This window comes from Dreissena polymorpha, chromosome 7 (genome assembly GCF_020536995.1).
Source record: "Dreissena polymorpha isolate Duluth1 chromosome 7, UMN_Dpol_1.0, whole genome shotgun sequence".
Lineage (NCBI taxonomy): Eukaryota > Metazoa > Mollusca > Bivalvia > Myida > Dreissenidae > Dreissena > Dreissena polymorpha.
This window is the reverse complement of record NC_068361.1, coordinates 4,494,432-4,511,278: the sequence shown is the minus strand read 5'-3', so window position 1 is coordinate 4,511,278 and position 16,847 is coordinate 4,494,432. Positions and strand designations below refer to the sequence as shown.

At 36.0% G+C, this 16,847-nt stretch overlaps 1 protein-coding gene across 1 annotated transcript; it reads left to right on the top strand.

The window, feature by feature from the left end:
- The first annotated feature begins 12,096 nt into the window (after positions 1–12,096).
- LOC127837388 (tomoregulin-2-like) lies at positions 12,097–16,439 on the top strand. Its single transcript, XM_052364396.1, has 4 exons — positions 12,097–12,263; positions 13,173–13,395; positions 13,705–13,998; positions 16,309–16,439. Exons 1-4 carry the CDS (start codon positions 12,224–12,226, stop codon positions 16,400–16,402), a joined length of 651 nt encoding a protein of 216 aa, XP_052220356.1. The 5' UTR covers positions 12,097–12,223; the 3' UTR covers positions 16,403–16,439.
- The last annotated feature ends 408 nt before the right edge of the window (positions 16,440–16,847 follow it).

Here is a 16,847-nt window from a genome sequence, read left to right as displayed (position 1 = left end):
CTATGTATGTTGCAGTCTGCATATCCACTTCCAGTTCCGGTGCTTCCACCATACAGCGGGTTCGTCTTATCAATTCTGCATTTCCGGTTCCAATGCTCCCACCCTACAGCAGGTCCGGCTTATCAAAGTTGGGGGAGTGTTGTGAAACGTCGTTAGACGATACCGGGCGAGACGAGACGTGAACTAGGCTAAACCGGAAGTGTTATCGAGAGCTGCGCGGACTAGTATGAGCAGTAGACGACCACGAAACGAAGCCATAACATCGATCTAATTTCATTGTATTTTAACCAGAATTAATCTTTTTATAATTAACGTATAAAGGCTTGAGTTGTAGTATTTAGTAGAACAATTCAGAGTGTTGCTATTACTGCAGATTTAAGGTGCGTTATATCATTTTTTAAATGTAAACTCCAATCTTTGAATATTATTGTTTATCAAAATGTCATTATTAAGGAGATGATTCGAAAGTTACTCGTTAACAGGTAGAAATGTTCAAATATATATTTATTTATTTATTTATTCATCGCGGTTTATTGATATAAAAATTTATTTCACAAAGCACAATGGCCATATTTAAAGAAATTCATTTTATATAGCTGACTAAAATCACGTTTGACATACATTTCTAGACATTGTAGAGTGCAAAACATATTTTTAAAGTCGGATGTCGCCCTTTGTAGTTTACGCAAAAAAAACATCGCTACACACGAAACGAACGCTCCACAAAGACAAATGCCACTCGACAATTTACCAAGACACACGTCATTTGAACATTTGATTGTTGTATCAAACTTTGAACGCCACTGGTCTTTGTGTATTCAAGAGTGTTGCATATTGTGCTCTATACGTATCTGTCACTGTTATAAAAAGGTATCTCTCAACATGCGGCGCAGAAAGTGCTATTATGCGTTCTGCTTATTTCCGATAACATGAACGGTGGAAACAAAGGTAACATATTTTGTGCAACTTTGTATTCCGACATATCAAATATTTGTATCATATGTATGTTTTTCGGAAAGTTAAAATTGTTGCTCTTCGGTCTGCATGATTTACGTTTCGTACATGCTTTTACACCATGTCCTTCATGTTAAGACTGGAACAGAACGGAAAAATCACTCACCTACATTGTTGATGGAAAACGTACGCTGGTATCACAGACGTTGTTATGGGAGCACTCCCCACCCACCATCCCCACGTAACCCACGAAACCCACAACACTATCAAGCCTACTCAGTCCACTTGGCACATTTCTGGCGGTATAGAAGAAAACGCCGCCATAGTGCATATCAACGTCCACTATAACGACGAGCTGTGTCTCGCGCTCTTATTGGTCGAATGCGCTACCCACCTGACTAAGGGCGATGAGCAAGTGTGTTGCTCTAATGGGGTAACCTATGACAACCATTAAGTACGTTGTGATAGTTTTTTGTTAAACTATCAATATGAATGGAACAAAATAATGTTCACGATTTTGGACAGAGAATCGGACCGAAACTGAAGTGACGATGCAACATCTAGCATCAACACCAATCGTTTAATGTTCGTTATTTATGCAGCTTATACATTGCTGAACGATATATTTATTACGCTAGAGCCAAACAGACCGGGCGCTATGAAAATTGGTTTGACCAACTGCATGTCCTTACAGCTGTCGTTTTACCCACGGAGTCTGGCCACGGCTTATAATACAAGAACAACAACATTTCTAATACAACATATATTGGTACGGGGAGAAATGTGAACATAGCAATGAACAAATAAGGTCCATCTTGTTGTAAATACAACAAATGCATAATATGCTAAATATATTTCCTTCGAATGTTCGTGAGCAGCACCGTAATGCCAACATTTCATTTTCGATAGTGATATGTAACTGCTTCGCATTACAAATACATTAAATAACATGCATATCAAACTATCTGTTAATGAAACCACGAAATTAGGCCTGTCTTAAAGTATGGTTACAATCAAAATCTAATTTATATCTAAATAAAAAGAATCGGTGTCTTTAAAAAAAAAAAAAACAATAAAACAAAGATCTAAACATTTTTAATAAACAAATAACTCAAAATGATATAGCTGTGTCATTTGCATTTAGTAAAACAATCAAAAAAATAATTATATATGAATAGTCACCGGATTCACTGTAAGGCTGTTTAATAAAAGTTCTAAATCATTATGAAATAAATGCTCATTTTAACAACGGATTTTTATTCAATCCCCTATAATATGTATATGAAACGTTTCTGATAGTCGGTCTGTCGTTTTCACATTAATTTTGATTACGCCATTTCTCTCTAAAGTATTTATGATTGTATTAACGTTTAACAAAGCAGTTTAGTTTAGTTTGCGGCTGTAACAATTTATATAGTAGAAAATAGCATAATACATCATTAGAAATATAGTATTTTACTCGCCTGATCCGCTATCATTGCGATCTGCTTGTCGGAGTTTTCTAATCACTAGACCACCTGACTATGTGGGTGGAGCGATCGATAATTTGGCTACTGGTCAATCACACGAGTCCGTTTCCTGCGACTAGAACCAGTACTTGGTGTCAATGGGGGAGATCTAAAGAACGTTCCTACATTGAGGATCGAACCCATGACATCCCGGTTGCTAGGCGGACAGCATTTCTACTACGCCACGGCGACCTTATGTTTATGTTGAAATTTATTAATCATGTTGAACTTTTCAATTTTGCAAAATATTAAGTAACAAATGTCATTTGTTTAAAAAAAATGATGTTAGCAGATGGGGTTTTTATTAGAAAAACACAACGTTAAAACCAGCAACGTGAACAAGTATACATGTATATACTAAAGGATAACACAGGTAGAATTCATCTTAAGATTCATTGTTGTTTACTTTGTTTATGTTTTATAACTCGATTATCATCGAAAACAAATATGTAACGTTAGTTTACAGCTGCAGCAATACTGCTACAATATTTTTTGTGTACGAATGTGAGGAAAAACAAATAAACACAGCGTAAACCAGTCACAGTAAAGTTGAGTATAAGTGTACGTAATCTGGATAGTGCCATCTATAATCTCGTCCTTCTTTCATCAAGGGCGACACACGACACACGAAGCGATACACGATTTTTTAGCGCGACATTCGCGGCGACGCACGATATTTTGCGCGATACATTAAACGACGCGCGAGAATGTACCACGAAATATCACCCTTGTGTAGGTAGCTCAAAGGCGATATATCGCGTTTAATATATCGTTCGTCGCCGCAATTTTCGCATAAAATATCTTGCGTCGCCGCGACTGTCTCGCAAAATATTATGCGTCGCTGCGACTGTCGTGGAAAAATATCGTGCGTCGCCGCGACTGTCGCGAAAAATATCGATTTTCGCTTCATGTGTCGTGTCTTGCGTTCAAAGGGCGAAGCACGAAACACGATGCGCGATATTTTGCGCGACAGTCGCGGCGACGCAAAATATTTTAAAGCATTATAAAAGGTATTTTAAAGGTAAAACAATACCAGCAACAAAAATACCGTCTAATTAATGTATCAATAGACTGGATATAAATGTGTGTGGCGTCAATACACTTGTTAACCTATACATGATGATAACACAGGTTTAATAGTTTATTTACATCTCATCAACACAATATTACACATAATAGAGCATTACATTAGTATCGTAAAACACATGTATTGCCGCTCAGCATTCTGAGCTATAAGAGATGGTAGTATTGTACAAATTATGTCATCAATAAGCAGTCCCAACACAAGCGCTCAGAGAGCCAGACACACAAACACAGAGAGCTGTTTACTGTTTGACACAACCTACACAAAATATATCATATTATATGTATAAAACGCAGCCATGAAATATTTACACATATTGCTAAGAGTATTACTTCAGTTTCATTTGTGTGATGAACGATGACTTGAGACTATCCAACAATCCTCACATAGATAGAGAGTTTGATCAAACAACATGGCCGTAAGATCCGGCAGGTTAAATCAAGCAAATCGTATACAAGATATGGCACTCAGACCCACATAGGATCCAAAACACCATTTACCAAAATAGACAAGTTAAAAAGGAACTCTAATCATTGTGATTTGAATTCTGAGTGAAGTTACAGCAAACCAAATATAGGTGTGGACTATGCCTTGTCATTGTTCTCCGCAATATTACAACTTTGGGTCTTATTTACAAAAGTATCACAAAACACATGTATTACTGCTCAGAGCAAAAAGAGATGATAGTTTTATAAAAATTATGTCATCCATTAAACAGCCCCAGCAAAAGCGCTAAAAAAGCCAGACCCACCAACACAGAGAGCTGTTTACTGCTTGACACAACTTGCACAAAATACATCATAATATATGTATAGAACATATGTATATATGTATGTTTATATAATGTGGACTATGCCATTTCATCGTTCTCCCCTTTATTAAAACTTTAGGTGTTATTTACATGTGTCTATTGAATTATAGTAAAATCAAATGTTAAGTATTGGCACTTTACCATGCCATAACTCGCAATAAAATAAAACCAATTAAGATCGTATTTACATATATAAAAAGTTCTCCTTTGTAAAATCAAATAGCGGGTTTTGGCACAACTTCTTATTAGTGACAAATTAGTGAATAAAGTTGACAATTTATCAACAGAAAGCAAACCTTAAAACTCAGGCACCAAAGAAATTGGTTTATCAATCAAATCAGATTTTATACCATCATATAATGAACATTCTAATACGACATGCTTTTCATCCTCTAGAACAATACAAAAAGGGCATAAACGTTGATCTATTGATAATCCTTCATATCTACCAGTCTCAATTCTTATAGGAGCAACTCTACATCTAAATTTACAACATGCTGAACGATGTTTTAAGGGCATTATCATGGTACAATAGTGCTCAACATTAAAATCTCTTTTAAATATACAATAATTTCGGATTTTGTTACCTCCTGTTTGTGAGGGCCCAGTTACAGAATTAATATTTAAAAACCAATCATTCTTATACTTATTAAACATACTTCGCTCTACACTTTTAACCAAGTAACAACTTTGAAAAAGTTACATTTATATGACAATAGCAATCTAAATTGTTATCTTTCAGCTGTTTACGAACCTTGAAATACCGGTTTTTCAGTCTATCAGGTTTACCTGCTACCCAGAGATCTATTCGTTTGTTAAGCCTAGATGTGTTGGTACATGATATTCTCGCCCAAGAATTTTCAATTACTTTCAATTGCCGAACAAATGGGGGAATCCATCCCATCTCACCATACAAAGCTGCAAAAGGCGTATACCTTCCCACAACCAAGAAAAATCTCTTGGCTCTGTTTTGAACTGCCTCAATGCAAGCAAAACTTTTATCACCCCAAATAGCCGCGCCGTATGCTATAACAGGCCAAACTACTTAATCATACAACTTTGTATAAACATTGTAGATAACACCCCCAATTTGCTTGCTTTTGGCAATTACTAAACCTAACGCACGGCTAGCACTCTGAGCAACCATTTTTGAAGTTACAGAAAAAAAGTGTTTATGTAAAACTAAACCTAGGTACTTGTATCTGTCGGTATAATTTAAGATGTGATCACCACAAGTAAAATAAAATCAGCTTTAGCAAAAGATTCGGATGAAAATGAACAATATTGCTCTTTTCAATATTAACAGACATATCATTTTGTGAACACCAATCGTTGAGCACTCAATAGAGTTTGTAGATTATGTTCATTCTCTGCTACTAAAATTATATTGTCTGCATATAAAACGATACAGATCTTATAATTGCCTAGTTCAATACCTAATTCCAATGACTTTAAATATATTGCTAAATCATTAATATACATATTGCACAGGACAGGTGATAAAAGACAGCCCGGTCTTAGACCTGAATGTACAGAGAACCAATCTGTTATGTGCTTATTTATTCTCACACAGGATGAAACTGAGAGGTACAGGGACCGTAGCGCCACCGACATTTTTCCTGAGATACCATTGGATTGCAAGCGTTCCCAAAGTTTGGAACGATTAATATAATCGTACGCTTTGAAATCAATGAAAGATATGAAAGCAGATAGTTTTTGCTTCTTTCGTGTGTCAACAATGTTAACTAAATATGAAATGTGTTCAATGGTGCTTCTTTTTTTCCTGAACCCATTCTGTTCATCAACTAACAACTTTTCACGCTCTGCCCAGCTTGATAGTCTATTGTTCAAAATGCGACAGTAAATTTTATATACAGCTGAAGTCAAAGCTATACCCCTATAAGCTAACGGATCTCGTGCATCAGACGTAGACGATTTGGGAATAGGGTTTATGACACATTTACCCCAAATAGTTGGTACTATACCATTGTCAAAACATAAATTATATAAGACATGAAGGAAGAATATTACTGTATCATTTTTCAAAACCTCTGCAGGAATCTCATCCACTCCAACCGCCTTCCCATTTTTGGCTGTAAGGATAGCATTCCTCACCTCTAGGATAGAAATGCTACCGTTAAACCCAGAATCATCGGTGCGCATCCGACAAGGATCGGGTTCCAGTGCTTGAGCATCCTTCAGTACATCATTGCGAAACAAGGAACTAAAATAATCTTTCCACTTTTGCAATACGTCAGACAATGACGTAGAAACATCGGCATTTGGGAGCAATATCTCATCGGGTATTTTGTTACATTTTGTATGAGCAACTCCAATGTTACCTATAGAATGCCAAAATTTGGTTTGGTCAACATTACACCCATTTACAATTTCGTTTTGTATTTTAAACCAGTATAAACGCTTACAGCGTTGAACTTCTTTATCAAACATTCTACGTATATGAACAAATGTAGATTTGTAAGCAGCTACATCATTTCTGTTTTTGCTTTTCAGCCATTTACGTTCTGCAAAACATTACTCATTCCAAATTTCAGACAATTTACCATTCCGACATGGCTTACCCCTTCTATGTTTCCTTAAAGAGCTACTAAAATTTATTCTTTTATGAGGAGTATGTTCATACATCTCACATTTTAACATATCACACCACTGTCTATAAATAGAGTCTATACTTTCTATATTTAAAGTATCTTGTTCTTGTCGTGCAACAAGATCATTTATACTTTCAAGAACCGATGGATTGGACAAAAAGTCATCTGGAATCTGCTGTAAATCAAACTTGTAAAAACCCATCGTCCTCAGTTGTGAAATCATCCCTAGCACGGCCAGAGTACAGATTACATGGTATTGGCCAAGACAATATAGAATTATCTCGAATAGCAGTTTGGTTACTTATATTTTATTTAACACAACTATTTATAACATCAGTAGTAAGTGAAACTTTAAAATCATTAAACTTACATACTTGATCATTTGCAACTAAACAATAATCTACCACAGACGAGCCATGGACAGAAATAGATGTAGCATTATTTTCATGTAAACTTCTACCATTCAACATACACATGTTTGCATTGTCAAAAAATCTATTAACCATCTACCATATCTATAAACTTTAAAATCACAGACATTTCCTTGTGAAATATTATCAATACCAACAATAAAATCATCCATATCACCACATCTGCTATTAAAATCCCCGCAGATATACATAATACCCTCGTTTAAATATTCATATACGTTTGCTATTTAATTATCATAAAAAAGTGAAACATAAAAAAAACGAGAATAACTTTCTGGTGGTATAGCAGACACATGGTATGATATTAAAACTTTCCTGTTCATGAGACCTTTTCAACCACAATATACCTTATGTTGAACTGTTTAGCATAGAAACATTAACATCCTTCAGTAAATTATAACTAATTAAAAAACCTATGCCTCCAAAACCTAATCTGGCATTTCTTTGAATATTACTACGGTTTTGGCCAAACCATTTAAAACCATTTACATTTAAAACATTTTCATACAATAAATGAGTTTCAGCAATAGCAAGGATATCAAAATCAAATAATTGTGCACATGTATCACGAAGAATAAAATTTTCAGAGTCAGTGTTTGCATTCCATACTCGTACATTCCAGAAACCCGCTTTTATCTAGTAGATCTGTCTTCTGTTTCCACCAAAGTTTCCACCTCGTCTACTCCCACGACCCCTGTTGCCGAAATAAGAAAAATTGTCATTGTTTCTCTGAAAACCTCTAGAGCTAGAGCTAGAGTCACTATTATCACTATGCCTGAAAAAAGAATTGTCAGTCTTTCTATCATTCTCTCTTGAAGAACTAGATCTTGAGACACTGCTTGGAGAGTTACCACGATTCATATTTGCATTTTTACTAGTGGACCCTGAACGACCATCACGACTATCCCTACTGTCTTGTCTATCCAAACTCCTCCATCCATTTGCACCACCTAGATCATGGCAAGAATCCCGACTTGGATCATGGCCTGTACGATCATCGCCTCTCAAACCTCGGTTACCTCTTCTTTTTCCAGAATGTGCACCATTGTGAACGCCCCAAAACTGCGAAGTAAGATATCACTATTCTTTAGGGCTCTAATTATGGTCCTAAAATTGTCATTTCTCCTTCTCTCCGCCGCAGTCTGATCATGCCCAATAAATACATCCTCATACTGTCTGTTATCCTTAAGATCTGACTTATTTGTCAAAACCTGTTTCTTGTCCTCCTGTGACCTCATTGTTGCAATTACAACACCAGGTTAATTGGAATTAGATCTGTTATGCTTCCTTTCCGCATTCAAGAAAGTTACATTTTTTTTATTTTCAAACCGACTTTTATAAGCTTATCAACATTACTTTTCGTGTTTTCCTCTTCATTTTCAGGTAGGTCTCTGACACATATGTTTAGCGCAATATTGTTCTGTTGTGACTGACTGCTTGCAAACGATTTTAACTCTCGTATCTCTGGAATAATTTCAGCTTTTATTTCATCCTTCATTGCATTTACCTCATCATCTACCGCGAGTGTCAGTTTCTTCTCCATCTTGTCAGTTACACTGTTTAGGCGCTTGTCAAAAATCTGCGTCACTTTGTTCGATATTCTTGTTTCTAAGCCCGATTCGAACTTATCAAATCTTTCAATCAATGCCATATATTGCATATTTATGTCTGCGTGCATGTTAGCTAACAACACTTCAACAGTCTTTTCCCGAGATTTACATGTCCTGCCTTGACTGGCTTGAGCACCGGATTTCGTAACTCCAGACCTTGTTCTACGTGGCTTTTTTAGTTCAGTCTCATCCTCATCAACTGACTCATCCTTTTTCCTTTTCTGCCTCTTACTCGACTTTGGAGACACTATGACTAAATCATCAAAATTTAACACTTGCCGCACAACTGAGGTGTCCATTACGGAGTCAACATTATCCTGAGCTTCACATGATACACACCTGTTCTCAGAAATGTTCTCCTTGGAAGGGCTGACAGCCATAATTAACTTGAACGAGTCGATTGGTGAACAGATATTGATAATGTATGTTCAAATTCAATCTTGCGAATACATAATTTCATATATGCCGGCAAAATGTGGGGTGTCCGGCAACTACTACACTTGTTGTACAATACGAACAGTTAAACTCTGAAGCAGAAAGCTTGGCGTCAAACCCCAGCCGATGATCTACTGACACTTTCTGCACTAGTATATCAGTCTTTTATCACCTGTAAATCGACAACTTTCGAAATTTTTAGAAAAACACACGCGGTTTTCAAAATGGCGTGTTATCACTCAGGTTACAAACTACAAAACTACACATGTTCTGAAAAGAAATCTTCTGGTTTCATATTGATGTCTCACTTGAAGTTAAACGTTATCTACAAATCTGCAATCCTATTGAACGTGATACAGATTATAGTAATATATTATCTTAAAATTGATAGTCATTGTACTCCATTGTTCAAATTTCTGAATAGTTTTAAACATATATAAAAAATGTTATAATTTTCAATATATATCAAAATTATTATGCAAATGAATTAATTTGTGCTCGGTTTCCTAATGCTAGAACAATCTTTTATAAGTGTGTCGAGGTAAGCCATATTGATACTAAATGGTTAAAATTACTTTAACACCGTTTTAAAAACGCGGCAGTCAACAGGCGATATTATTACAGCGATATTTGAACAGTACTAATATCGCGTGTCGCCGAGACTGTCGCGCAAATATCGAGTATCGCTTCGTGCGTCGAGTGTCGTCTGGCACGATATTTTGCGCATATATTTATATATATATTTAATACGATATATTTAATACGTGTATCGTGTATCGCTTCGTGTGTCGTGTGTCGCCCTTGATGAAAGAAGGGCGAGATTATAGATGGCACTAACCGGACTCCGTATAATTGACTTTAGACGCGAACTTCCGACCCCGTCGTTAATTAAGATAAGAAATTCGTGACGTTACAACACCGTTCTATATTTACAAGACTTTCAGCCTTAGTTTTACTTGCAGCCGAATATTCAAAATGATTTCCCTCAGACTGTGTGTTATGTTCTTGATTTTTGGTGCGTAATGGTTTTCGATTGTTTTCAACTTTATTTTCCGTTTTATCCAATATAATCATACTTTAATAATAATGCATCAACAATCAGCAATTATATACGACAAGTGTCCATGCTTATTTAATGTTCCAACATGATGATGGAAAAAAATCCAAATTTTCTATAGGCGGAGAAATATCACCTAACTACTAAATAGCGTTTTAATCAAAGTAAGAAACTGTTTTCAATAATAATGCAACATCATTTGCCAACATATTTTAATAGAAATCATTTTGCTTAATAATTGCTTGTCAGTCAATGAAAAAAAATCAATTCCGTTTTAAGTCGTGGCTATTAGAATTACATCAGGTACCTTCAGGTGTGGATTCACTAAAGAGAGATGCAAGAATACGTCACAGACCATCAGTCAAGATCCACACCGATGTTAATTCTATGTGTCCGATGTGTTATGTATTTTAAAAATTCATTCAGCCAAGATCAATACAAATGTTTGTGTTATTTTAGTTTAAACCTATTTGTGTTAGCTCTTTTGCATTTAAAGTACCTACTACTTATTTGAATTGCGCACACATCAGTTTCTAGCGGCAAGAACCAGTACTTGGTGTCTATGGGGGAGATCTAAAGAACGCTCCTACATAGGGGATTGAACCCATGACAACCCGGTAGCTAGGCGGACACCATTTCTACTACGCCATGGCGACCTTATGTATATGTTAATATCTATTAATCGTGTTAAACTTTTCAATTTTGGAAAATATGAAGTAACAAATGTCAATGTTTTTGTCAAACAAATATTAGCAGATGTTTTTTGTTGTTTTTTTTATAGAAACTTTAAAGTTTTAACTAGCAACGTAAACAATTATACATGTATATACTCAGAACAAAACAGGAATAATTCATTTTAAGATCATTTTTTTTAAATTTTTGTATGTTTTATAACTCGATTCATCCTCGAAAACAAATACTAAAACACAGCTTGAAACCGAACGGTCAAACACATCTTAAAATGGCAGATCGTGATGCTACCTGCATCACGCCGAGGAAAAGCGTAGGCAGTAAACGCGAAATGCGAACGTATTTACAAACTGAACCTATTCGGATTCAATATGGGTTTGCTTGCTTGGTAAAATACCGGACATGTTAGGTTACCTCTATGGACTCCGGTTTTAATCCCAGCCACCTTAGTACAAGAACACCGCAAAGTTACACATTTTTTATCAATAACTGGAAAGTTATATTATATGTTTCCATTCATATCTACTTTCGTTAGTCAATTTAGTTAGGTAGAAATTGTATGACATTCTACGGTGTTTCACATGGTGAAACCTTACAGAAGACGGGACATCTTAAATTTCAAAATGCACGTTTTAGGACCTGTGAACATAAATTTCAAAACTGTTTTGCAAACAGCAGATCGTTTCTCAATCATAATTCATAATATGTATTTATCAAAATGAAATTTTATTGACACTTCATATGGGAGTATTTGCAACAAACAAAACATAAAGAAAAAACAAATATAAAATTAAGTCTTAAACTATTGTATCTATTTATATATCAGATACAAGCGTTTGCTAACCTTTTTAAATTATGTGCGTGATGTAAAATCGTAATTAAGAGGTCATGAACGAGTTGGCATTGCCTTTCGACACGAATTTAAAACCCGTCGTTATTTAAGATAAAAAATTCGTGACGTTACGAGTCCGTTCTTCATTTACAAGACTTTCAGTCCTAGTTTTACTTGCAGTCGAATATTCGATTTCGAAATGATTTCCCTCCGACTGTGTGTTATGTTGCTGATGTTCGGTACGTAAGTGTTATCGATTATTTTCAACATTATCTTCCGTTTTAACCAATATAATCATACTTTAATAATAATGCATCAAAATCAGCACTTATATGCGAGTATCCATGCTTATTTTATGTTCCAACATAATTTTCTGTAGACGGAGACATTTTATCAACTAACTCGTAAATAAATTATTAATGAATCATAACAAGATAGTGTTCTCAATAATAATGCAACATCATTTGTCAACCTATTTTGGAATAGAAATCATTTTGCTAAATAATTGCTTGTCAGTCGATGAAAAAAATCAAATCCGTTCTAATTCATGACTATTATAATTACATCCCTTGAGAAAAAATAGATCAACATTTCAAGTATAATTGAAAATATGACAATAATTCGCCTATAAGCTTCTTTTAATAATTATTTGAAGAACTTGACTGCCAATAACATTGCAAAAATGTTAAAGTTCAAAGGAATGAATAAAAAACATGAGCATTTTCTGTCGATGTTGGATTTGCCTGACACTTCATAAATCAATTATGTAAACGAAAACTGCAGCTGTTTTCAGATTAATTTCACTGAAATAAATATAGGTCGGCATATGATCGCACAATTCATGCTACAGATATTATTAATTATTACGTTTATGTCAATTAAGTGTTGGTAATGGCGTACGAAAGCGTTCGAAAAGTCTTGATAATAAGAGCATAAATATATGCGGTGCAACAAGACAGGGAACTATCATCTTTGTCCAACAATTTTATTTTGAGGACAGAACCAACATTAGTGTTAATTGTATGTCTTTTATGTCCGATTGTCTTTTAATAACAATTTTTGTTTGTGATAACATATGGGAAAACACAGAAATTAAACAAAACATAAACTGGATTACAAACTCATCAAATAATACCACGTTATCGCAGGCGTAGTATTTGCGCCCGGGCCAACCCACGCACCACACGCCACCCACAATCCCCACGTCCAGCCGACCATTGGGAGTGGAGAGGTAGACGCCGCCATAGTAAATGTTAACAGCCACTACGACGACCGCCTGTGTCTTGAGCTCCTATTGGTCGATTGTGCCACCCACGTGACTAAGGGCGATGAGCAAGTGTGCGGCTCCAATGGGGTAACCTATGACAACCAGTAAGTTGATCTCATTATTCACGTTAAAAAACCCGTTAAAAGTCCATTTGTCATTCTGACCTGTTTAAATTTGTCGATGTCAGCCTCATATTTTGTAAGTACTTTTAAACGCTTTTCTTTACTTAATACATAAGCAAGCATATACAACTGAACAGTATGGTTGGTTTGTCCATTAGTTAAAAAAGCACTATGCGATACACAAAAATGGTTTAAGCTAAATAAATGAAAAACCAAAACATATTATACATAGAATATAATACATTATCGCTTGCTTGACAACTCTGCGACTAAACAAGCTTTTGTTCACAGCTGCCGTTTTACCCACGCTGTGTGCGAGACCCTACATTTCAAGGATCACAAAATAACCTTCCAAAGCCACGGCGCATGCCCAGCCACCACGGCGCCTCTCAGCACAGCTTCTGGTTCCGTAACCAATGCGACGACCACTTCCGGTCCAGCAACGACCACCATCAAGGCTCCCGCCACAACGGACCCAATGGGTTCCATTGTACAAAATGTATTTTGTAGCAATCTCGCCGTCATTTCATGCACGGGTGGTTTCGACGTCATCTGTGGGTCAGACGGACAATATTATCCAAATCAGTAAGTTGCTTAAGGCTTTAAGGGACTTGTTGACTGTTTGACAAAATGACCATTTTCAAATTTGTAAAAGGAATGTGTTCGTGATATTGAAGCACGCAAAATAATATATCTAACTTAGAAAATTGTTTTTTTTAAAATGTTCGTTTATTGATTACCATCAATTAAAATCGTAAAAATTAGCAAAAACAGTATTTTCCGAAATAGAGTTTAAACTTCATAATAAAATTCCAAAAAACGGGCAATTGTTAAGCGATTTAGTCTTGCCTCTAGCGATCCGCGTGGCATAAACATGTTGTTTTCCGGTTATAATGATTATGCATATAAAAACATCGACAATAACAGTTATATTAGTAAAATTATGTATTTATATTTTTCTAAAATACGACCATCTTTTAACAAGTCCCATTTTATTCATATCCCCAATTGCAATTCCAGTAAGAACACTTGCAAGCAATAAATCCAGCGTGTAATACAAAATACTTAAAAGTCTAGTCAAAAGCTAGTTGAAGCCCCTCGCCCTCCTCATGGTTTCATGCCGTGGATACCGTGCAATGAACCAGAACCAATTGAGATCATAACACTTTTGCGATTGAATAAATGAACTCAACCATTACTTAGCCAGTTCATAGCCAATAATGGCAGAATAGGATCAATCATTGTAGCGCCTTTGGTGGACACATACGAGGACTAGAATATCTCATAAGTTGGTAAGACATGAAATTAAATATGCTTTCTGTTGTTGAATGGACATTAAATAATACTAAATAACTATCAACATACACTGATGTGCCACAAGTGAACGTCAAAAAACTAAATGGCTGACGTCAACAATAAATGTGCTTCATAAAACAAAGCGTTTTAACATATTAAACACCAACCATTTACCTTAATATTTGGTAATATAGCCTTTCGATTTTATTACACTCTGTATTCTCCTTGGTAAGCTCGAATACAAGTTTATGATATATTCAACGGGAATGTTTATCCAGATGTCCCGAATGGCTGCCTCAAGCTTATTTTGTGTGTCTGCGATATCAGTTTGATTTTTTAGTTGTCTTTTAAGCCTATGCCATGCGTTCTCTATTATATTTAAGTCCGGACTTTGGGCAGGCCAGATCATAGAATGAATTTTATGTTCTGTTTTGAACTGACTTACAGCCCGGGCTCTATGTATCGGGGCGTTGTCGTCCTGGAATATGTACCTTCCATCCGGGAAATGGCGAGCTACAACGGGCCAGAGATTATCTTCTAGGATGGAAATATACTTTTCAGCATTTATGTTATCTTTAGAACACTCCAGTTATGTTCGATAAAGTTCTTTCCCTGTTTTTTTAACAATCCGTAACAATGCTCGACTTTCGCTCGATTGGTCATTGTCGACTTCTTACATTTACCCCGGGTACTCCTAAGTATACTTACATTTACCCCGGGTACGGTAAATATATTTGCACGAACCCCGTCGATATTAGACTGTACCCGACCTGTATTCCCGCCCAAAATCCGATGTCGTAACACGCACTCCCAATTGCCTTAAAACGATATTGTTTATCTTAAACATACTTCTCTTAAAAAAAACTGCATCCAAATGCTTTTTGAGTATGAGTTTCGATAATATAGAGGCCATTTAACAGACAATTGACATAAATGTGAACATTATTAATTTAAAAAAATAGCCAAAAACGACCGATTTAGCGTGAACAATTCCCGGGTACGTTTTAGTATATTTACCGTACCCGGGGTACATGTTAGTATACTTAAAGAGTACCCGGGGTACTTGTAAGTAGTACCTGAGCCGACAATGACCAATCATGCCCGACTTTAACGTTCATTTATTTTTGCCGGGGCTCCTTTTCTCGGTAAGTTTTCAACACTATTCCGTGCGCAAAATCTATTAATAATCCCAGCTATTGTAGTCCGTGGTATGCCTAATCTTCGGGAAATTACTGAGTGTCGAAGGCCTTATTTAAACAATGACACTACATCCGTTTTCGTGTCAGGGGTTAGTTCTTTCCTTTCACCTACCATGACTGTTTATAACACGATTTCGGCTGCAGATTACGTCATTTTCTAGATATAAATACGTCATGATGAGGTCACGAAGCATAGACAAATAATTGATTATAGGAAGGGATATCACTCTTACATTTTTATTTCAGTTGAACGTTGTTTATTTACTGCCCTTACCAATGCAGCCATTATTAAAAACGTTATTACGTTCACCTATGGCACAAGTCTGTACATATCATACATTTGCGAAAATACGAATGTGGATAAATTATTGTACTTTCTCATTCTTTCCATTGTCTTCAGATGCGAAATTTCGAAAGCAAAGTGTCAAGACGCCACACTGACGATCGCTACTGACACAACCAAGTGCCAGGCAAACGTGGGTGGAAGAAAGTAGACATTGTGATATGTCGAATAAAGCTCTTTGATGCACACACGTTGTTGTCCATGTTCCGTTTTTTGTTGTTGCAACATGTTTGCCAGGTGCATCAAATGTTGCATTATATGCCGCTGCTCACCCAGTGGTTTATAGTGCATGGGTAAACGTCATACACATGTTATTATATGTTAGCTCAGTTGGTAGTGCATGGACTACGTACGCATAGCCAGACAATATATAACTTATGTAGGAAAAGATAATGAACTGCTTTCCACGGCGATCGCCCGCCCCTACTTCTGATTCAAGTAGAAAGTTGTCACTTACTGACACAAGAACGCAAGCGTATAACCGCTTAAAATGTGTGATTAGTTTAAGTCCAAATTTTGAGGGGTTTCGTTTAATTTCATGGCATAACATGTTAATATCAGTCATTTTGGAATTCGTAATCCCAAGTATTAGATCC

What these genes read in the sequence shown, in the direction of transcription:
- LOC127837388 (XM_052364396.1), top strand. Translation starts at nt 12,224, where the DNA reads ATGATTTCCCTCCGACTGTGTGTTATGTTGCTGATGTTCG. An exon ending in GGGGTAACCTATGACAACCA is followed by an intron (nt 13,396 to 13,704) that starts GTAAGTTGATCT and finishes TTTTGTTCACAG; the next exon opens with CTGCCGTTTTACCCACGCTG. An exon ending in GGACAATATTATCCAAATCA is followed by an intron (nt 13,999 to 16,308) that starts GTAAGTTGCTTA and finishes CATTGTCTTCAG; the next exon opens with ATGCGAAATTTCGAAAGCAA.